A 23,593-nucleotide genomic window follows, 5' to 3' on the forward strand; every position below is an offset into this window, starting at 1 on the left:
ATAAATCATGAATGATATTATAATTTTATTAAGTTAATATACAAAATAAATTTATATTTATTGAGAATAAAGTGGAATAAATGGAGATAAGACGAAAAATAATTGTTGCTAAGGAAGGAAAATAAAGGAGAGAAGATGAGGGAATAAGTGTCGATGAAGAAGGAAATAAAGAAAAGAAAGAAGATAGACATTTTTATAGTGTAAAATAACTGTTAATTTTTTAAAATTTAACAAATAATTATATTAAAAAAGATAAAATTTAAATTATGAAATATGAACATAAAAGAACAAAAGAAAGAATCTCTTTATATATAATTATAAATAAATAAAAATATAAATGAAAAACAAATGTTACTAATATTATCTTACATTGGTAAAACTACTATAATTTTGAAATCAAACTAATTTGTCAAAACCACTATAGTTTTAAAAGAGATAATGCAGAAAGAATATTAACTAATCTCTCTAGAGGTATAGGTTAGAAGAAATTGATGGCTATTTTTGTAAAGTATTTTATAGTTTCTAAAATATTAAAAAAATTATAGTTGGCTCGTATTAAATATTATGAACATGTATGTTTTTCAATTAATAATGAATATTAAAAAATTTATTAAAATTTTAACAAAATCAATTAAATTATTTATTGTTTGGTATATGTAATTATGTTTGAAATATGTTATATTAAAGAGAATAATAGGGGAGTAAATATTAGTTTGAAACGAAAAATTTAGGCCATAAACTTAAACGAATAGTAAAGATCTTTTTAAAGCATGCATTAATTATGTTTCAGAAATGTGTGTGGTAAAATCTCTTTGTTTGAGATAATGTCAAATTTTCAGTTGCCACACCATTAACTTCAAATGAATGGCAATCATTTTACTAAAATGCCCCTCGTAGACTAATGAAAATAGTCCAAATAAATAAGAGCGTTCATTTACGTGATTTATTATTTTCACAGTTCGTTTATTTTGGTTTAATTTTTGTTAGTTACGTGTTTTGAATATTGAAGCCTGTTACACAACTATGGGAACATTATTTTACATTGGTTGGTGTAGGATTATAAGGCACGCAGAAAAAATATAAAGTAATCGAATATCAATTGTTTTAGTATTGAATAAAAAAAGGTACTTATTTTAAATTGATTATTTGCTTGACGATGAATTATTGTGAATATAAAACTATCCCGTAGTAAAACATAATTTTTGTAGTAGAGTATAAAATGTTTTTCAACGTACGATGATGAATGTGAATGTTGGAACCCACCTGTGAAGACAACGCAAATCATAGGAAAGTGGTGGGAAAGATACGATGAGCTGACTCGAACAGGGTTGGAATTGGCACAAAGAAAAAAAGGAGAAAATTGTCAAACATATATTAAGAAAAAAAATTTGGTTTCCTAAGAGGGGTCACAATCCTATCGCATGCTTTTACTCCTTTTCAATTTTTTATTGTCACATTTAATATGTAGTCGTCATTCATTAGTATCATAATTATTCTACACAAACAATTTTATATATTTTCTAAAATGAAACCAAGTAGCCATATATAATAATAACCGATTGAAATTGAATTTGTATGACCAAGACCAAACCCAACAATAAAATCTGTATTAAATCCACCTCTTTCATAAACCCAACTTTCCCTTTTGACTATACTTCATCACAATACAATTCTCCAACCCCTTCTCCCTCTCTCTCTCTGAAAATGGAAGACGCTGAAGAATGCATCACTGGGCTTTGTTTGGGCCTTGGAATGGGAGGGTATGTCCCAAAAAAGGGTAAGCAGAAAGAGAACAGACCCGTGCTAGACTTAGCTTTTGAGCTTTGTCCTAAAGGGGAAGCCATTAACTTGAATCATGATAAGGTAGAGAGCACTGATTCTGATAACAGCAACACCAACAACAACAACAAAGGATGCAGAAAAAAACTCAGGCTTTCCAAGGACCAATCATCCATGCTTGAGAACAGCTTCAAACTTCATACCACTCTTAATCCGGTATATATTCACCTTTTCTCCTTCTAATTTTTATATATTATATGTATGGCACATACACGTAACGCTATTCATGATGATTTTGCTGTCTATACATGATCATTTGTATCATACATATTTATGAGTTAATTGTGTTCTGTTGTTTATGCGTTGGTTTTGGTTCCACATGCAGGTCCAGAAACAAGCACTGGCTGATCAATTAAATTTAAAGACAAGACAAGTGGAAGTTTGGTTTCAGAACAGAAGAGCAAGGTACGTTAATTATATATAGCTTTCGTTTCATTGATGTATATATATAGCTTTGTTTATTCTTGATGAATTGCTTTGCATCGAATATCTGGGTTTTTTCAAAGCTGAATGTTTAAGGGAGTAGAGATGAAAAGTGAGAAAAGAAAAGGGAGAGTTGTGAGTTTTCCACGGTTTTAATTTGTTTATTTAATAAATTGTTAATTGTGTTGACTATATGGACCTATGGCGTGCATTAAATTTGAGATTTAAATTGTTCAGGACGAAACTGAAGCAGACAGAAGTGGACCGTGAGTGGTTGAAAAAACAGTGTCAAAATCTAAGCGATGAGAACAAAAGATTGAAGAAGGAATTGCAGGAACTACGTGCACTTAAGGTTGGACCATCATCGCCTCTCTGCATTCAACTATCCAAAACGGCAACTCTGACTATGTGTTCTTCGTGCGACAAACTAGTAAAACTGAATGAAGGAAACAACAATATAGGGTTAGAGGGTACAAATTGATACATCAAAATTGGAATATCATCAACCACCTGTTGCTACACGTAACCCAAAACCTTTCTAATTATGATTACAATGAAAAACAGTACATACCATATATATTATATTATATATTCCTCCGGTCCCCACATCGAAGAGAGAGCAAACTGGGGCGGCTCAGATAGATACGTAGTTAGTAAATCAGGTGTCTCTTCTCTTGTAGATTTATTCAATTTAAACTAATTAATCAAAATTATTTATTTCTCATTTGTTTATTCATTATTTTTGTATGTGTGTGCGTTTATGTACGTATACGATGGTACGGATAAGGAATAAGGTTTTGAATGGCTGAAACTCAAAGATAAAATAATTCCCTAAGTGAGACCACTGATCAGAGATTAGGGCTTTAAAGTTGGAATATTATTAAATCTGTGTTAGATAGGATTTTGTTTTATATCTGCGATCCATGACGTGAAACGTTGGCATTTTCATGCTTCACAAGAATCCAAACCATATATATATAGAAGAATGTGAGTTTTCATTTGTATATTATTGGTGGGTGGTCCGAAGGAAATCGTAGGGAAATTTCACAACAATTAATTTTTGAAAAAACTGAATGAGGGTTGTTTAGTGCGTGATGTGTGTGGAGAATAATGAGCAATTGTGTGTGTGTGTTTTTTGAGTGTTGAGGTGGTTCTTGAACCAACCCACAAGACAAGACAGGAGTAGGTTGCATTTCATAATAGGGCAAAGTTCCATTGAGAGAAAGCGCATGGAATTTGCTAAGTCATAATCCTAACATTATCCAACTAAGTGCCAACATCCAAATCTCAACAAAATCATTACTAAGAGACAGTGGCTGCCCTTATCATGCCACCACACACACTAACGTAGTTTTAGACAAACTTTATAGCGTCTTTTAAGGGATCGCAAATCAATTCAAACACACTGTTTTTCACAAATCCAATGCTTCTTCAATCAGGATTCATAAACAATATTTGTAGTAAGTTATTTTTCCATCAAATATTTTATAGTGTAACCTTTTAGCACAAGTATTTCTCATCAAATTTTTTAGACATGGTGTTCTTCAGAACACATGGGAATACTAGTTCTATACTATAAATCCAACCTACCGGTGTTTGCATAACTATAATAGAGAGTAATTACCATGCTATTATGATAGTGATTATCTTAAAAATATTTTTGAAGCAAGAAAACCTTGCATTTGTCTGCGAAAAGGTTTCATAATTACCCAAGTTGACAAGCATACTTTCAACTTCCAACCATTAAACATTACTATGTCACACAGTAATAAGCCACCATCAATTAATTTATGCCACGATGACACCATTATAAATTCAATTCAACTTTTATATACCTATATATCTTTAGGTAATTAATTAGTTATAAAAAAATTCATGGAAAATTAGTTTTTTTTTTTTATCAAGAGAATTTAACATGGTTTGACATACAATGTTTATATCTACGTCCACGACTACATTAGAAAATCTCTTCTTTTTTTTTTGGTGTATTTCAAGCGTTACATAGGGTCTCTTATGTAGTAAAATAGATACATCTCAAAAATCTAAGCAATGTGAGACTAAATTAAACACCATAATACTAACAATTTTTATATGAATTAGTATTTTCTATTAACTTATTTCATCATGACTTTAATTGTATGCATATTATTAGAGTGTAAAGATATTTTTTAACACTGTTAAACTAATTATAATATGCAATAAATATAATATATATGAGTATAGTAATCTATAATTGGTCGAAAAAGCAAAAAAGGAAAGTGAACAATATGTTAGGGTAATTTACTTTTCTATTCCAAAAATCTTTATACTATTCTAGCCAATTTGTTTAATTTTATATATGTATTACGTACTAGAGTTCAATTAAAATGTGTTAGCAATTTTATATTTACCGTACATGATCAAAATTAAACTTCTTGTTATGATGAATTAAAATAATACATACTCAATGATTGAATACAAAAACTTATCCAATTTTATGTAAAACAAACTTGTGATGAGTATTATTCACATGAAATTTGGAAACTATAATTTGACCAAAACGTTGAACAAGAATTCCTGTAGAAGTACAAACATGGCCGTACCGTATATACATACGATTATATATACGAGTCCAACATAATACTAATTAATTAGTCAATTTATAAAAATAATGGATTCTTCAAACATAATTACGTGGGTCCCCATTGCCCACTGAGCAAGATCTTAGAATTGATATACCTTGCCACTTAAGCAAACTCTGTTTAATTAAAACTTGTTTTCTATGCAAATAAAATTTGACTTTTACTCATAATTTATGAAATTGTATTTTTGATTTTGAGAGAAAAAGAATGGAAGAAAGCATAAGCAATGATCTTGGTCACACCAATCATTTGGTCATAGGAATTGAATAATAATAACAAGGTTAGCACAGTGGTGTGAAAAGAGGCATGGCTTCGTAGACATTAAACTATAACAAATAAATAATGAATGGTACAATGTAATCTCGAAGGTTGTCCTTGTTCAATACTCCAACTAATCAAACTTAACCCTAGGAAGGATACCACCGATTTCCTTCTTCATTTCAATTCCACAATTTTTTTTTAAAGTAAAAAAGTAGTAAATAAATAAATAAATAAAATGACTACTACACTGAGAAAGGTCAACTGTGTGAAAACAAAAGCATGAATCAAAATTGGCCCACCCAATTCAGATTTGGGTCATCATCATGGCCCACACAAAATTGCCTACTACTCCTTTTTGCACCGCCACAGAAGCAATTCAAAGAGGCCGTCACATATGCCAAAGTATTCATGTAATATATGCAACGAATTCAATTCATCAAAGTGCGATACTTTCATGTGCACCCAAGCAAATTGATTTCAGTTCGTGCTTTAAAGGGTGAATTACGAGTACTGATTTTTTTTTATGTTATTTTTTATTAAATATTAAAAATATATTGTATTAATATTTTAAATATTTTTTAATATAATTTAAAATATCAAAATTAATAGTAATTAATATATTATAAAAATACAGTAAAGGAAAAAAAAATCCAAAAGATAATCTAAATTCGTCAATTACTTACAATATTATAAATAAATCCTTAGATTTTTAAAATAAGTAAAATAAGCAAATGGTTATTAATTTATTATAAATAATGTTAAAATCATTTACATAAATTATCATATCCTATAATTAACATATAAGATTCTCGTATGTTTAAGCTGATTCAAATATTATAAAAAAGTTATAAAGTTTTTTAAATTTAAAAACGAAAAGAAACATGAAGAACATAAACTTATCTAGATATCTATCTTTTTCAGGTCATTTACAAGGTTACCATACAATATATATATATATATATATATATATATATATATATATATATTTATTTATTTATTTATTTATTTATTTAAAAAATATTTATATATTCTGTTATGATTTTTTTTTTCTGTGAATTAATTTCGATTTATACGCAATTAACTTTTTCAACAAAATTTAAGTTTGAATTTTGTAAATAAAAAGATATAATTTAAAAAAATATATTTCACTAGATTGAATTAATCATATTTTTTGCTGGTTGTGACATCCCATTTTAAATAGAGTAATCTACTAAAAATTAAGCATCACATAATTATAATGTAAAAGAGCACATATCATGAAGCATACATGAAACATACTTGGAATAAAAACTTAGGCACATCACAATTGCCATAAAAAGGACACAAGGATACTATTCTTTTACAAAAGATTGCTCATAGAGCAAGCAATCTAAATAAACAAGAGTTCTTCAAAAAGTGGCTCAACAGTGAGCCATAACCCAGACTAAGGGGACCACTCTACACAGCAGCATCTTCCTGAGTTCTACCAAGGGTTTCCACATCTGCTCACACCAATAAATTGGTGATCATTGCAAAAGAGAAAGCAAAGCAAGGAACAGACAAAAATGAAAAGGTAAGGTAGAGTAAAATATTTTAACATGTTATCAAGCAACCAAATGATAAAACATGTTATAATCAAACAAAGCAGTAGGCACCCAAATCATGTGAAAGCAAACAATTGCAAGACTCTATGACTCAATATCCGGATCATACTCTTGATATAGAATTCTAAAGGAAGTATGCACCTGTGTTGGTTTCTAAACTCTGCAGAGTTTAGACACAAGGGGTTATCACCCAACCACACATAGGGTTAATCCTCTAATGTCTTAGGCCCAATATGTCCCAAGACTAGGACCTCCTGCCACTCTCACCACATAAATCATTATGCTCTATGTGAGCGTGAACGATTATTAGAGTTCAGGATACCTTCCTTTATCTAGACATCTCCTATATCAAGGTATACACTAACTACCATTACCAAGAGTTTCCCTTGAAACTCTTTTACCAACAAATTTCCACATGTCATCTCAAGAATTCAATTTTCATGCCATTCCACCACCAACCACAACACAAGTCATGCTTTCCATACCAACATTTTTATTATCAATCTCATTAAAGCATACAAACAGGCATGATCATCTATATTGAGTAAGGGAAAATTAAAGAAAACCATCATGAAACAAACAACAGTCAACACAGTGTCTCCTACCTGAGTTTCATAGGAATGACTTAAAAAAAAACATGTATTATCATTGAAAATCTGACATTTGTTTTAAACTTACAAATATATCAATAATTGTAATAATATTTGACAGTAGCATATAAAATTAAAACCCATTGTTAAACTTGCATGTGAAAGACTTTGAACAAATTATGTTAAATTGGTAATTGGTAATTAATACATTTAAAAATAAACATTTTACTTTTATAATAATGAGAATAAAAATTATTGTCATTTATTCTTATACAAGGATCAAAGATATTGGTATTCTAAAATGTAACAAAATGATTAAAATTTCATCAGAAAACTAAAAGAATATTTATTATATATATATATATATATATATATATATATATATATATATATTGACCCTTACTAGGAGAGGAAAGACATTACTAATTATGAGATGATGAAGGAAAAAGTAACAGGTCTGAGAATTAATATATGTATGGATTCATGATAACACTTGCAACAAAATAATGTCTTTTACAACAGTGTATTCTGTTCTCATCAAACTAGTTTACTCTGGTGAAAATAGTTACATATATAATAATTTAAAAATTATTTAACCAAAATATAATTTACCCAGAAGGGAATACTCCTCACATTTATACTTTTATCTAGATTTTTAATTTTTACAAAACATAAAATGTACTCGATGCAATATGAAAATTGTCAAGGAACATGTCATTTTTAATGTAAGCATCAACACCTTAAATTATTTTCTACAAATCCTGCACAAGGGAAATTTTCAATAAAAGAATAATTTAAACAAGATATCAATCCACAAATGTTTTAAAAGAAAACAATTTTACTTAGTTCATATTTCAGCATAAACCCAAATCTTCAGAGATTGAGACCAAAGGCAAACTATTTTCATGAATAAAATCTCAACAAATAAATAAAATTATCTAATGTCAATGATTCAATGTGGGCAACAATCAACATCTAAAATTTCAACCAAGGAAACTATGTACAGAAAACAACATACCCTTAAAAGGATAAATATTAAATACAGTCAGATACTATACCAATAAAAATACAGAAATGATGCACCTTGTCCAGCAACAGTTAAATTACAAGGTGCTTTCTGTCACATAAATCTAATGCCTATATAGAAAGCATAATAACTTTAAAAAAACATAAACTCTAGCTTTCCTTACCTCGAATGAAGCTAAACGTTCTTAAAGGACTCTTGGTGGAAGAGAACCAAGACCAAGAACAGCTTAATGAGCTAAAAACAAACGCACGAGCACGAAAAAGAACTTAGATTTGATAGAGATTAAGGTAGGACCAGAACTTAGGAGCTGAAAACAAAAGGAAGCAAGGGAAGGAATCAACTTACGTGGTATAAAGATGTTTCAGCTATGGAAATCAAGGAACTTGTTCAAGTCCTAGCAGAACTTTCTGCTTCAGCACAAGAGACACAAAGAGGTAAAAGTGACAGAATGAAGGGTAAGTGACTGTGAGGGGGGTCTTGGGGGTCCAAAGTGGGCTGAATTTGAACCCTTAAATGGCTAGGTCCAACCCCTCTTTAGGACAGAGTTTAAAATAGAGAAAGGGATCTCACACTAGCATTATTTATTAATGATATTAATACATTTAATAAAAATGTATTATATATGTTTTACCCTCCTTTTTACTCGGACTGATGCAATTAAAATTGAATTAACAAGTGAATTCACTAAAATAAAATAAGCATTTATGTAATACACATATTATAAATATTAATTCTAAAAAATCAGAAAAACATCATTGTTATGCAAAGGATCGATTAACAACGGCATTCATACATTTTATTACCTCCTTTTCTCAATTCAATAATTATGGTTGAACCCACATATATTTGTTGATGAAATTTGTGATGAATATTAAAAAAATATTTTTTATGAATATTTGTAGGTAATGGATTCATGCCAGTACCATGGTATCCAATCCATGGTATCCGATCCATGAATACATACTAATAATTATTAACAAAAATTTTATTGGTATACTTTTCTTAAATTCAATTAATCAAAATAAATTAATTAGTGCAAAAAAATATTAATTATGAGATAATCAAATTTGACTTCATATAATTATTTATTTTATTTGAATTTACAAAATTGATATTATTTTGTAAGAGATTAATTTTTAAAATTTATATTTTGAGTCAATTAATTTAAATTTTCCTTTTAAAATACTAAAATTATTTTCATTAATATTTTATTCATTAATTTACTTAAGCTTTACTTAAAATATATTTTTATTTTAAATTTATATTTTAAATATTTTTAAAATAATTTTATTTAGAAATTTCAAAAATAAAATATAAAAAATACAGTTATTTATGGATGGTATTACAAAAATATTTGTGTCCACGTGTATTTGCGGCTAAAATCTGTAAGCGGATAGTTGGTACCTACAAATATTTATTAACCATGGATAATGGGTGTTTTAATACAATAAACATTCACTTAAGTCCCCGTTTTTATCTTGAAAGTTTAATAAGGACTTAATTGAGATGCATACTTATATGAAATTTTAAAAATCATATTATAATATGAAATATTAGAGGTCATATAATTATAATATAAGATATTATAAATTTGTAAAAATTATAAAAATATAAGATATATAAGATATATGTTACAAGAAGGAGGAGATATTGTAATTAATTAGCTATGTATTTCTTTTAAGAAAAGTGATGGTCAAATAACAAATATTAAAATGGAAATATCTATTATAATTTACATCAGTTCACTATTTTAATTAATTTTCATTTATATTATTTGTACATCAATAATATTCTTAACATAACTCAAATAACAAATATTAAAATGGAAATATCTAAAGAAGAATAACCATAAATACACAAAAAAATAACTATTTTATTAAACGGTCAAAATTGATCCTCCCATGCTCTTATTTATAGTCTAATGCAGTTTCTATAAATTATATTTCTGCGATTTTTTTTTAAAGAGTGGTTGATGTAAAACTATAAATATTAAAAGTATAAGGCAATTAAATTAGAAAAATATGATTGTAAATGGAGAATACTTAATGAAACTGAGTTGTTAATTTATTCAATAATTTTATATAAATGATTTATTCTATCAACGTCAATTCTCTCTTTAGACTGTAACCCGATCTAATAATTCATTTTTATTTTTTTCTTTAATTAGATTGAGAATAGAGAAGCATCATCTTTGTTGAGGAGATAAACACATTCTGGCTGATTTTGCTGGTCATAGATTATAGTAAATTTCTTTAATCATAATAATGCATGTTTGAAAATTTTAGATTTATACAACTATTATTTAAGTTAGTTGATAACTATTGCATTATTGTAATCAGTTTAGTTATTGATCTTAAGTTTGAGTTCTAAATTATCTGTGGTATCTTTAAAAAAATCTAAGATCTATAATTAAAAATGATTTATAGATACATTTATATTCAACAGTTTAAAGTATATATATCTTCAGCACATTTAATATATGAATCAAATTCACCACAGAAATTGTGAGACTGAAATTAATTTGAGATTGATCCTATTCATTACCAACCCTAATAGTCATCATCAATGCTCCTTTAACAGCTCTTATCCATATCACACCTCTAACTTTGAAATCATAATTTAATTTAAAATGTAAAATTGACAAACTATTTTCAATGTTGTGTTTACTATATACCATTCAGTACACTCGAGAGAATAATCCCACAATAACATCATCACTAATTTTTATACTAATTTCTTACTTGATTCTGTGCAATAAAGTACAGTTTTCCATGCTACCGAATAACTAACTCATGATAATTCCCAAAAGGGTACTACCACAGGGGGAACAAGTTCCATTGCTTTCAGTGACCTCCTAAATGAAAGCCAAGGCCAAAGAAGTTCCGTTTTCTCTTTTGTTCTCCCTTCTTTGCCGCATAAAAAAAGTAAACTCCTAGAAAGAAGAATGATGTAAGTCAATACCTTGATTTTGTTTGTTGAAAAACCAGAGTGGCATAAATTAACTCATTCCATGCATCAGGGACCCCGGGAAGACACCAATGGCTGCAGTCTTGCTTCCTTGTAGAGACTTTCTTGCCATCCAAGTTAACCTTGCCATAGACAGATGGATGGCCATCCTTCCTAAAATTGGTCAGTTTTGTGATATTTAATAACTTTACTGGAAACTTCATTCCCTGGATCACTTCCTCCACTATCTTCATTTTCAAAGGATAGTTGTTCAGGATGGAACCATTAAAAGCTGGTTCAGTTTCACCGTTGCATGATCCACCTGAGTCCCAGTCTCCACCCCTGCCAAATGTTAATTATCAATGTTATTTGGTTGAGAGAGCAAGTGGTGGTGTGGAATTGGTTTCTTCTATTATTCTTTTCTCCATTATTATGATGTGGATTACAGCAATAGGTTTCCTATTTCTTTTACACAGACATGATCCTCAGTATTATTATTAGTAGACTGGAAAGAGAAGGGGCCAAGGATTTTGTGTCAATAAATATGTGAAAAAGAAATCAATACCTGAAATGGGCATTAGAATATCCGCGATAGTAGACAATCTGTTTATGCGGATTGATATTACGATCGATCCATTTTCCCCAGGTCTCCATAGCCTTTTTGTAAGCCTCCACTGCATCAAATTTTGGATACAGATAATCACCTTCTTTATAGTAATTTATCCTGCACAAATCAGACACTATCACCTTCTTTTGTTCGATGTTTTAAGAAAGTTACGACTATTTTCTTTCTTCATTTTGGTAGATGACTAATTTAAGGAATGAAAGACAAACCAATTAGCAACTGGTAGCAGTGACTAGTGAATAAAACATAATAAGAAAAAAGGACCAAAAAGTGACAATTCAAATTTTCTTAATTCATAACTTTTGATACTACTGTACACACCAATCTTCCATGTTGCCAAGTGCAGTTTAAAACAAGAGGACGACATTCTTGTGCAGAAAATGTTAGGATGAATCCTTTAATTACTTAAGCAAGCTAGAGTTCAATATACATGGGGAAAGAAAAACACAGTTTCCAAAAATTTATTAAATAAAATCAATGCATATATTAATCAAAGTATGAAATTAAAATAATTGCATCCTAACCCTCGAGCAGTTTTTCCATGAGTCCACCAGTGTCCGGTATTGAAGACAAGAATATCAGCCTTCTTCCAACGACCAGATGTCTTGTCAATACGATCTATTGACAACGTAGGATTTGAGCTCCCTTGTGAATTAAGACGAATTCCTTCCTTTACAAGGAAATGAGATCTCACAAATATCACCGAGATATTATAGTCCTGTCCAAGTATTCCAAAATCATAGCACACTATTTTTTTTATAAGCACAATATACTGCAGTCGGTCCATACACATCTTCTTGATACACAAAAATAAAAATGTCCAGTTGCCTGATCATTTCATATGCAAATTTCATAATAATACAAATACTGTACTCAATAGGAAGTTATGAAGTTTTAACTTCTGAAACTACAGCATCAGCTGGATTTATACTCGCCAACAACTTTTATTCAAGTCAACTGGACCTTGAAGAGACAAATTTACTAAGAAATTGAATGGACAAAAAAAAAAACTAAGAGAAAACAATAATATAAAAGCAGATCATAGTATTAGTGTATATAAGTTAGAAGAAACTAAATATGCAAGATAAAATTTTACCACAAATTTAAAAACAAAGTAGCCTCTTCCTTTTGTTATTTTGTGTCCATGTATCTCATACATTCTGCTCTTATTTTGCAGGCCTTCACGTAATACACACAGGATGGACTCAAATTGGTTCCGGTTCATAGAATCTCCAACAAGCATTAGTCGTTTACCTTTCAATCTTACCAGGAAGTCTGTGGCATTAAACCTTCAAGTAGAATATGAAAGAAATTAATGAAGCACATATGAATAGTTAATTTCTAAACTATTAAAAGATACAGAGCAAAGAATAATTGTTCAAATACACTTTAGTGACTATATGTAATTAACTGTTACATCACGCTATATTGTATATGAGATGCCTTTTGTCAACAGAAAATCGTTAGTTGAACACTAGAAGAGACAAGTTTGTTTCATTAAGCCTTCATATATCAAGAGAAAATCAAAAGTTGAACATCTGATGAGAAAAAAAGGTCAAACCATCGTCTAACAGGCCATACAATAACAACTGCAGGTTGCTAGTGTTAAACTATAGAGAAAATACAGAACAAGGCTAAAAGTAATTTAGTTCCTTGTACATTATGTCATATGACAGAGGATTCAACATTCCCACTTCTCAACTACAGAAACAGCGCAGCTCTTTGAATGAACATCAGATAATAGTTTTTAAAGGGAAATGTGGGACATGGTTAACAACAAAGCATCGTGTGGAATTTGCTGATAAAAAGAAAAAAAAAAAACTACCACCTAAGCTTCAGTGGAATTTGAGATTCTATATGTATGCATGTTGTCTTTATAAGCTAACTTTGCAATGGCTAATTTACATTATAAGATTAAAGAAAGAATAGGATGCGCATGGCATGTGCTTCTTTGCATGTCAAATCGAGTTTCCACACACCACCAAGTAAACAAATGTTTGAACCTTTTTAGAAATGCTCCCACGACCATTTCCAATAAAAATACAGATCCCATAACCTGAAATATTGCTACCAGAAACTATGTTGTTAGAGGAACCAAACTAATTAGGTAAACATTATTTTCAATTTTCACGGGCATGGGTACCTTACCATTTTTAGAGCTCTTTAATCTGAATCTATAAAAGCAAAAATCAGTGCTGAAAATTCATTTTCTCAAAATCACCTAGGATAATCTGATACATCAAAACTTCATGTTCATTTTCTCACAATCACCTAGGATAGTCCGATACATCAAAACTTTATGTTCGACAATGTTTTACTCTCGTTAAGATGTTTGAATTGCAAAAGTTGTTGAATTCAAGCTGGGTCCCCCTTGGGGAACATCCATATCAAGTTTATGCAAGAGAAGCATGTTTACTCACTCTCTAAAGTTTCATAGAATACACACCGCCCTCATACTTGAACACATTAACCCAATCATTCTGAAACCAACCTCTATCTATTATGATCCTCATCAGAATAAGTGGAGGCATAAAATGCAACAGGCAACTGCAATTTTGTCATGTGGAAGGTAACGGCAATATATCCACTAGCACTAAAATCTCACATGACAAGAGAATTTCTAATCCATCACTTTCCATAATCAGTCACACTTTTATGAAACTCCACTCGAGTAATATCTATGAAAACAGAGACAGATACAAAATGTTCACGCTATTAATTTTTGTTTTGGTTCGCTGCAAGAGGATTGATTCCGCATAAGTAGCTATAAAAGTTAACCAAACACAAAAGCATCAGAAATTGGCAGATGAAGAAGAAGCAGCAGCTAGAGTTTGTGTGCGACCCCAAAATTAAGCAAAAATACCTGAAACCTGTTCAGCAACAAGCATAGAAAAAATGAAAATGCAACAGAGAGAGTACCTGGGAAGATCACAGGCATCCGGTTTCCAGCGCCATTTGGTGTAGAGCGTGTCGGTCCTTCCGTTAGCTTTGCAGTCATAAGCCTCGTCCACGTAAGGGCACGAACCCGGTTGGTAAATCGGGTAGTTATCATCCCTCACCCACGTTCCCGTGAACAAATCGCACTCCTTCACATTCAACACCGCATCGTCGCCAACAGTTTCCTTTACCTCCGTTACCGGTTGGGCATCAGATTCAGCGTCGGTAACATTGACAGTGTAAACGACGGAATCGCCAACAGTTTCATTTACTTCCGTTACCGGTTGGGCATCAGATTCAGCGTCGGTGACATTGGCAGTGTAACCGACGGAATCGCCAACAGTTTCATTTACTTCCGTTACCGGTTGGGCATCAGATTCAGCGTCGGTGACATTGGCAGTGTAACCGACGGAATCGGCAACAGTTTCATTTACTTCCGTTACCGGTTGGACATCAGATTCAGCGTCGGTGACGTTGTCAGTGTAACCGACGGTGAGGGTTTGAGTGGTGGCAGGGGAGGAGGGTGGAGGCGGAGGTGGTGGTGGTGGAGGAGGAGGAGGAGGGGAAATAGGTTGGACGCGGAGGTAAAGATCTGGGTGAATGGGGGAAGCGGTGTGAAGAGTGGTTCTGGTGGAGAAGAAGACGATGACAGAAATGAGGAACAATGCGAGGAAGAAGAGAGTGGGTACTGTGTAAGGCCTCTTCTGGGAAACCATCTTCCTTCACTCTCAAACATACCAACACCTTCCAACAACAAACATGCGCAATACTTTTTCCATTTTTCTAATTTCAAAACATTCTGGTAATAACATAGATTCTATGTATGACCAAATATTTTGGTTGTGGTCATAAATGATAGGTCAATGACAGGTTCTAACTATAATGTTGTTAATGAATGGTATAATTAAAAACAAAATTTAGTAGTCATATTAGCCTAAAATATCAAAAGGGTATCTTGGTTTTCCCATAGATTTCAAACATAAGTGCTATGTAATAAGCAAGATGACAACAAACTTTGACTGTCCTATACAATCTTTATCGTATTCATAGACATAAAAATTATTAGCTGTCTTAATAACTCAAGAATCTTCCTACTGAAATTATAAAATCATACTATTGGTCTAATCTTTCGATCAGAAGAATATAAACATTAGGATATGAAGAGTTACTCATAATTATAATGTAGGAAAGAGTTTAGAAGCGTAGACATTGTCAAAGAGCTTTCTATGTCTGTGTGTTTCAAAAATTGAAACACTTTAAAATATCTAAAAATAGACTGTTTGGACTTTTAAAAATAGAAACCCTTAACTTGTCCAAATATAGCCTCTGTTATGCAATTCTCTGAAGTTATATGTTAATTATGGTGTGGCCCATGATGTAGAATCAGAATTCTTTGAACTTGAAATCATTGTATAGCACTAGTTGAACAAAAGACCCACTATCCTATGCAACAGTTGCATGTAATGGTTTTGTTTTGTAACAATCCCTGCATCAACACTATCTGCATAAATCCCTACTCCCAACAAGATAGAATGGATAATATTTTCTCTCCGTCAAACTGTTGATGCAGCAGAAAGCATGCTGCAAAAAATGTGCCAAAGGTGTGCTGAAAACTTAAACCATGGGTAGCACCTATCCCTTAAGTATGTGAATGTCATATTCAAATGCAAAGAGCAAATGTTCCAATGATTCCTCTTCACTAAGGATACCAGATCTCATCCAACCCGTACATAAGAATTTTAATTTCTTCATGTTTTCACAATAATCATCTGTGTTGTGTTCTTTTTGTATTTTCTCCTCAACTCAATTTTGATCGGGTCATTGTCGACTTAACTTAGAGATATTTGCGAACATTTTTTCTTACTTAGGTCAATTAGGATTTTTTGTTGACGTTGAAAGGATTTGCTTTTCATTTACATTGTTAAGATTATTTTTGTTGTAGCCCACTAATTGAATCAATGTTTTCACGGTCAATACTGAGATGAGTATTTTTTTTTTAATGAAATGTTAATTAAACGCTTTTATCGATGTTTATTGTGCTTAATTTGGTTGATGTTGTTCGTGCTTGGAGTAGTTTTTTTATTATTATTAAAATGAGAAAATCTACAATAATAACATAAAAAATAACATAGGAGAATGAAATTGAAGAGATTGTTGTAAAAATTATATCCAAATGTGTAAAATTCACTTGTTTAACTTATTTAAATGGAAATGCATAAAGGACATTTCATTACAAGAAAAATGTATGTTACTGATGGATTTAATCTTTCCGTGATGACAAAAATTTATTGACAAAATCTATCGATGTACAAAGAAATCACACTTGCAATGATAGTGGATGTCATCGTGACTTGTCAATGACAAACAACTTCGCAACGACGACAAAACTTGATAAGGACGACTTTGCGACAACTAGGGCCGACTCAGTAAAATAAGTAAAATACTTGCTTTAGGTATCTAGAAAAACAAAGTTTAAAAAAATTTACTACTAATATTTTTCTATTAAATTAGTTATAAAATTTTGTTTAAGAAAAAAGACTTCAAAAAAATTTTGTTGTACTAATAATATACCTCTATTAAATTAATTATAAAATTATGTTTAAAAAAGAAAAAAGGCCTCAAAATTTATTTTATTGCTAATATAATTCTATTAAATTAATTATAAGTTTATGTTTGAGAATGAAATTTAATTAAATTATTATTAGTTTCTGTTAATTTTTATTGGTATTCAAAATGATTATTAGTGAGTTAGAACCTTTATTTAGTAAATTATATTTTTGTTTACAAAAAAGAGAATGATTAATTATCTTTGTTATTTTATAATCTATATAGATTCTATTTTTTTCTTTGATTTCTTTATTTCTAAATGAATTTTCTTGTCTCTCCTTGTTTTATTTTCCTTTAAGAATCCTTTTTTAGGGTTTTGGTAGATTATATTTCTTGAATCTCATATTTTCCATATGTATCAATTTTTTCATTCTCATTTTTTATTTGTATGTTTTTTTTTTCTATTTGTGTTGGTGTTGTGTTTATTTTGTTTTGAATTTGTATTAGGATTATAAATGCTTTTTTTTGTCCACTTTTGTTTTTTAATACTTTTTTCAAAATTTATGAGTTTCAAGAGTTTTTTTAAATATATTGATGAGGAATTGTAATTTTTCTACAAAATTATTAATTAGATTAGAGTTTAGTCTTTTGATAGATAATAGATTAATCAAAGTATAATCAAAGTTGGGTTTTTTTGTGGAAATACAATTTAAGTTTAGAAAAAAAAAATACTTACTATCAAGGTGAGAAGAACAATAATTTTTTAAAATTATTTGTATTAATGATTAATCTTAAAATAAACTGTGTAGGTTTTGTGAAAAAGTTGACACTTAAGAAGGAGAAAGAGACTTCAAGATCTATTATCGAATTTACTTTAGAAATATGTTTTATTATTTTAACTCCTTATATATATATATATATACTCTTTTTTTTTCTTGACAATTAGAACTAGGTTTTGTTGGTTCAACTCATTTGTTATATGTATATATTTATCTTTAGTAGAGTTTTATCCATTAAAATTTTTATTTCATATAAAAATATATATGTCACCTAGAAAATTTCATTTATTTTTAAAATAAATATCGTAAGAGAAATTATAGGTTTGAAAAATGAAAAACCAATTAACATTATTAATTATATAAAAGGAATATATTATTTCCCAAATACATATATAACTTATAGAATAAGGTTAACAATTTTAGTGTCAGCTACTTTAGCTGAGAGGAGTTTCTCAAATACAAAGATAATAAAAACACTTATTTAAGATCAATAATGCATCAAGAAAGATTAAATGAATTAGCCTTATTATTTATTCTATTGAAAAAGAAATGTAAAATGAAATTGATTATAACAAATTTTAATAAATAATTTTTCATAAATAAATTTTAAATAAAAGACATCATTTTTTAAGTTTATTTTAGACATCTCAAACTCTTGAGCTGACTCTCAATATTATTGTAACTTTTATCGAATTTTATATCATCAATAATTTTATATAATTTTTTATTTAAATGTTAAATTATAAATCCATTTATTATGATTATTTTTATCGAACTGTTTAACAATACTGCAGTGATAAAGTTATTTGAATTTTGATATATATTTTAAAATATTATATAAATTATATCAACTTTTATTTATATAAATCGATGATACACTCATACTTTAAGTTGGGTCACGTATCTATATTCGACACATATTCGTATATGATATTTTAGGATACTATACTGATAATTATCAATGTAGTATCTAGTCTATAGAGTCTTTATACTATTATGATGATAATAATTTATAATTTTTTTATTTTAACAACTTTAATATATAATTTTAATTTGGATCGCACAATAAAATTTATATATTTATCATATTTTTAAGAATTATTATATAATTTTTTATATGTATATATAATGTATCGTATCCTATTATTTTCAAATTAAACGTAATATTTCATAAAAGTTACAACTTTCAATATTTGTATGTTACACGGCGGAGCTTTTTGGGGCAGGGAGAGGCCCTATCCCCAAAATTTTGATTTTTATTTATTTATATATATATATATATATATATATATATATATATATATATAATATAAAAATATATTTAAAATTTATTAAAAATTTTAAATTGTAGGTAATATATATTAGAAATTAGTAAAAATTAATTTTTTTATTTTTTATTTCTTTTATTTAAACATAACATTTAATGTAAATACAAAATAAAATATAATATATAATATAATAAAAAATAAAAATATTTAGTTTAATTTTTTTGTGTCCCTGTTTTTATTTAAAAATTGACACTAAGATTAGGTTAATTACACCAACAAAGTAAATTATCCATATTAAAAGTCTCAATTTTAATGAAAAGATCATTGATCTGTTTCGAGGAATATATTTTTCTTTTAATAATTACATGTCTCAATTTTTTACTAGATTATGATCAATTATTTTTTAGTATTATTTACAAAAAAAAAGTATATTGATAAATAATGGAAGAATAAATTAATCGTTTAAGAGGAATGAAAATGAAATTATTGACTAAAACAAGATAGATTCTACCTTTTTACATATTTTGAAACATTATATTAATGATAAAAAATATTCAGTTAAAGAAGTCATTTTTTGAAGTACTATACTAATGATTGAATTTAATAATTTCAAAATTATATTATTTTGATCATCCGACATTTTTGGTAAAGATCCGTCACTGATTACATATACAAAATTAACTATTTTAATAAACAAAATATCCCCTAAATATTGGTTGTGAAGTGAATCTGTCAAAAAAGTATTTTCCATGTGTAAATATGCAGTGAACATGTAACGCATACATACACATCACACATTCTTTTTTAGTTGTTAATAGACGTACTTCTGAGTTATCTAGCACTAGCAATGCTAAGCAAATGACCGCCCTTTTATAGGCATTCACCTTCAACCGTTAGATCTTCTCACATTAACAGACACGGATTCTGACCATTGATTGCCCTTCTCGAGATATTAACCTGACATTCCGGTAGCGTTTATTGATCCGTTAAAGGTTACACTTCTAATAAATACAAGCGGAAACACTATAATGGCGTGTGAGCTCATTTTGTTATTATACTATTAATTTAGAATTAACATTTAATACTTATTTATTATTTTTAATTTTACATATTTATTTAAATAAAAATACATATTATTTTTTGTATGCATTTTATTGTAGAGGCACTATATATCTCCATTGAATCCTTTGAAGTCTTCACATCAGTCTTCTAAGAAAGCATCTGTGGTGACAAAATTTCTGCATAATGGCTTTTCGCATCAACCAAACTTTTCTTTTGGGGCTTCTATGCCTTGCTTTGGTTTTTTCTTCAGGTAAAGAGAAAAAGGCTTTTTATCTCTTATGCTACATTTTGAATCTGGAATTGAAGTGAAAAGCTATGAAGCCCGGACAAGTCTTATTAATGGTGTGTTCTGAATTTGATATGTATCGGACACCAACACTCCTACGACACATATTAATAAAGTATCCAATTTAAAAGAGTTTCTTTTTTTTTTATCTTTAACATGATTTTGACATGACTCCTACATAATATTAAAATCACAAATTTAATGATTTTCTAAAAAATCCATAAATTTATAAATTTATCACACAAATTTCTATTATGATTATAAAAATAAGGAAAAAGTACTATATGATCACTATTTTTCACTTTTTTTGATATTAAATAGATAAATTTGATTCATTTCTTTGTTAATTGATAATGTATTAGTTGAAAGTTTGAAAATAATATATATATACATGACGTGTCTCTGTATCCTATATTTTTTCAATTTAGTCGTATGTTTGTGTTCGTGTCATGTTGTGTATCAGAATTCATAGGTGAAAAGTGATTTTGTGGTGATTACAGGATTAGCAGAAGATTGGGGCCTCCCAGGACAAAGCTGCCAAAAAGACAGATGCACTAATACCGTAGAGTGTAGTTATAAATGTGTTAAGTATGGTTTCAGGAAGGGAGGTACATGTGTAGCATGGGCTCCTGGCCTTATCATCTGCTGCTGTTACACATAACTTAATTCTTCAAAGTATTATCAAAATAAAACAAAGTTTGCATTCAAACTTTCATTACTCAGAAATTTATCTACTGTCTTTCAATCTTGTTCAATAATATGAAATTTTATATTAATGTGTTCAGATTTCGTCAAATTTTATATATTCAATAACATAAAAAAATATCTATATTTTAGATTTATGTGATAAAAATTTTCAAAAGATCAATCTAAATCTTGATCATATTTCCATTGTCTCAAATTTTTAAATATAACTGATTTAATAAAATAATTAAAATGAGTAGTCTTTTTCTCCTTTGTCATCAAACTTTTTTCTCTTCTCACTTGGAATATGAGCATAGGTAACACGTCAATAAATTTTGAAATGATTTACAACCGGTCTCCTTCCACTCCACAAGTCTCTTCATGTGTCATGTTTTGGACTTCTGTTTAAAACATGAACACTCCAATTTATAGCTTCATGTGTGGTGTTAGCAAAATCCTCACCATGTTGAAAAGGGCTATTATTCCTCTTTGATATACAATTTTGTTGTGGTGTACAAGAAATCGTAAGCTCTTTCCTAATGTCGTGTTTTTTACAAAAGAAATTAAAATAAACGCATAAGAGCATTATTCTCCATCATGATTTGTTAAGAGAGTTTTAATGGCCTTTCCTAATTCTTTTCGAACTCTTGCTTTGGAAGTTTTAAATACACCAAAGGCGTATGGCTTCTACAATAAAAATATAGACGCATATTTTCTAGAAAAATCATCAATAAAAATAATTAAATAATTTCTTAATTATTTGTAGATTAATATGGCAACTAATGCAAATTTTGTTGAATATGATGAAAATAATGCAAATTGGAATGTACCACATCACCTAAGATAAGCAAGAAGAGGTGGGTGTTGATGGCAATGCAATGCACTCTAAGTCCATGATTTTAGTTGTCCTAATTCAAAGACACTTTAAGCTTGTATTTTACTTTTCTAATACTCTTATAGTAGAGTGTTGTGAGGTTTAGATTAAATTCTTATTTTGAAGAGTGTGAGTATACTTGGGGTCAAAAGGCATGAGAGTGTTGTCTACATGTTGTACAAAGAGTCACTAGTGTTATTCTCATGTTGGCTATGTGTTGTACTATGACGTCCGTGCGAAACAGTGGAGGTGTGCTATGCTCCAACGATTGCTCGTAGTGACGGAGCAGTTCTACTGTTTAGGTGATGCTCGATCTATGTGGTGATGAGGCATAGGCAGTTGATGATGTTCGGTGTTGTTCTGGTGATGTGCGCGGTGGACAACAGTGTCCAATGACACAACAATCTGCTATCTTTTCTAACGAGGTGTAAGGAGGACCAATTTTTCTTCGGTGGTGGCTATGAAATGAAGATGAAGCCATATTATATATATACTAGAATAAGGAGATGGTGTGGCAACTTCTAGTTGGTCAGATATGAGAGTGGAGGATTTTGACACTTGACATCTCCTAGTTGGTCAGATCTAAAGGTGGAGGAGTGTGACAAGTGAAAGCTCCTGGTTAAGCAGATCATGAGTGCTAGGATAAGTATTTTCTTGTAATAATTATGCACGGGCATTATATTGATGCAAGGTGTGTTGTGATTATACATAAACATTGATAAGATTTGATGCAAGGTATTCCTGATTCTTTCAGCGCAGAGTAGCCTTCGAATAAGGAGTGGTGTTGTTGTACAATGAGAGTTGTGTTATAGGAGTCTTATGAGTACAAAGTGACCACAAGAGCTCTTGAGTAATCTTCTTGTAAACTAAATTCTTGAACTTAATGCAAACGAAATTCTTTTACGGTTAATTCAATTTTAATTCTACATTTTACTGATTAAGAGATTAAATTTCTATTTCTTTTATCTTCTTGCACCGTTTATATCTTTCTTGCACTCTATCTTTGGCTTCTTGTGAATACTACATTATTATAGTACAATCATCCAGTCAAACATATTCATAGTTTTTGCAACAATATTCCAAATTTACAGGTTTTTAATCTCTTTTAGACTAAAGTGTTCAATTACTTTAAGGTTTATTAGGAGAAATTATTATACCGCACCATACCAAAAACATTCAATCTTACAAATCCAAATAATTGTTTTACCATTATAACATCAGAGTCACACATATTCCTTTCT

The 23,593-nt window shown here is 29.6% G+C and overlaps 2 protein-coding genes and 2 long non-coding RNA genes across 5 annotated transcripts; 2 read left to right on the plus strand and 2 right to left on the minus strand.

Moving 5' to 3' along the window:
- The first annotated feature begins 1,586 nt into the window (after positions 1 to 1,586).
- On the plus strand, positions 1,587 to 2,984 carry LOC114179124 (homeobox-leucine zipper protein HAT22-like). Its single transcript, XM_028065348.2, has 3 exons — positions 1,587 to 1,995; positions 2,165 to 2,244; positions 2,500 to 2,984. Exons 1-3 carry the CDS (start codon positions 1,705 to 1,707, stop codon positions 2,741 to 2,743), a joined length of 615 nt encoding a protein of 204 aa, XP_027921149.2. The 5' UTR covers positions 1,587 to 1,704; the 3' UTR covers positions 2,744 to 2,984.
- A 3,443-nt stretch (positions 2,985 to 6,427) lies between these two features.
- LOC114175301 (uncharacterized) lies at positions 6,428 to 8,775 on the minus strand. The gene is made up of 3 exons (XR_003602812.2): positions 8,690 to 8,775; positions 8,508 to 8,578; positions 6,428 to 6,625 (listed from the first exon to the last, which is right to left on the minus strand). It is a non-coding gene; the product is annotated as an uncharacterized LOC114175301 (long non-coding RNA).
- Positions 8,776 to 10,949: 2,174 nt separating this feature from the next.
- TBL5 (TRICHOME BIREFRINGENCE-LIKE 5) lies at positions 10,950 to 15,723 on the minus strand. Of its 2 annotated transcripts, none has more exons than XM_085670509.1 (5): positions 14,835 to 15,723; positions 13,012 to 13,204; positions 12,440 to 12,585; positions 11,856 to 12,014; positions 10,950 to 11,632 (listed from the first exon to the last, which is right to left on the minus strand). In XM_085670509.1, the coding sequence occupies exons 1-5, from the start codon at positions 15,566 to 15,568 to the stop codon at positions 11,299 to 11,301; spliced, it is 1,566 nt and encodes a 521-aa protein (XP_085526635.1). In that variant the 5' UTR covers positions 15,569 to 15,723; the 3' UTR covers positions 10,950 to 11,298. The 2 variants fall into 2 exon arrangements, with proteins under 2 accessions (XP_085526635.1, XP_027922136.2); XM_028066335.2 differs by having other exon boundaries at positions 12,440 to 12,633; positions 14,835 to 15,720.
- A 4,891-nt stretch (positions 15,724 to 20,614) lies between these two features.
- LOC146888012 (uncharacterized) lies at positions 20,615 to 21,520 on the plus strand. Its single transcript, XR_014993375.1, has 2 exons — positions 20,615 to 20,758; positions 21,295 to 21,520. It is a non-coding gene; the product is annotated as an uncharacterized LOC146888012 (long non-coding RNA).
- The last annotated feature ends 2,073 nt before the right edge of the window (positions 21,521 to 23,593 follow it).

This window comes from Vigna unguiculata, chromosome 3, assembly GCF_037176805.1.
Source record: "Vigna unguiculata cultivar grain cowpea cultivar isolate G323 ecotype 2 chromosome 3, ASM3717680v1, whole genome shotgun sequence".
Taxonomy (NCBI): Eukaryota; Viridiplantae; Streptophyta; class Magnoliopsida; order Fabales; family Fabaceae; genus Vigna; species Vigna unguiculata.

Excerpts from the sequence above, each read along its gene's own strand:
- LOC114179124 (XM_028065348.2), top strand. The coding sequence starts at position 1,705 with ATGGAAGACGCTGAAGAATGCATCACTGGGCTTTGTTTGGGCCTTGGA. Across the intron at positions 1,996-2,164 it reads TTCATACCACTCTTAATCCG|GTCCAGAAACAAGCACTGGC; the intron begins GTATATATTCAC and ends TTCCACATGCAG. Across the intron at positions 2,245-2,499 it reads TTTCAGAACAGAAGAGCAAG|GACGAAACTGAAGCAGACAG; the intron begins GTACGTTAATTA and ends TAAATTGTTCAG.
- TBL5 (XM_028066335.2), bottom strand. The coding sequence starts at position 15,568 with ATGGTTTCCCAGAAGAGGCCTTACACAGTACCCACTCTCTTCTTCCTC. Across the intron at positions 12,634-13,011 it reads ACTTTGTTTTTAAATTTGTG|GACTATAATATCTCGGTGAT; the intron begins GTAAAATTTTAT and ends ATACTTGGACAG. Across the intron at positions 12,015-12,439 it reads CATGGAAAAACTGCTCGAGG|GATAAATTACTATAAAGAAG; the intron begins GTTAGGATGCAA and ends TGATTTGTGCAG.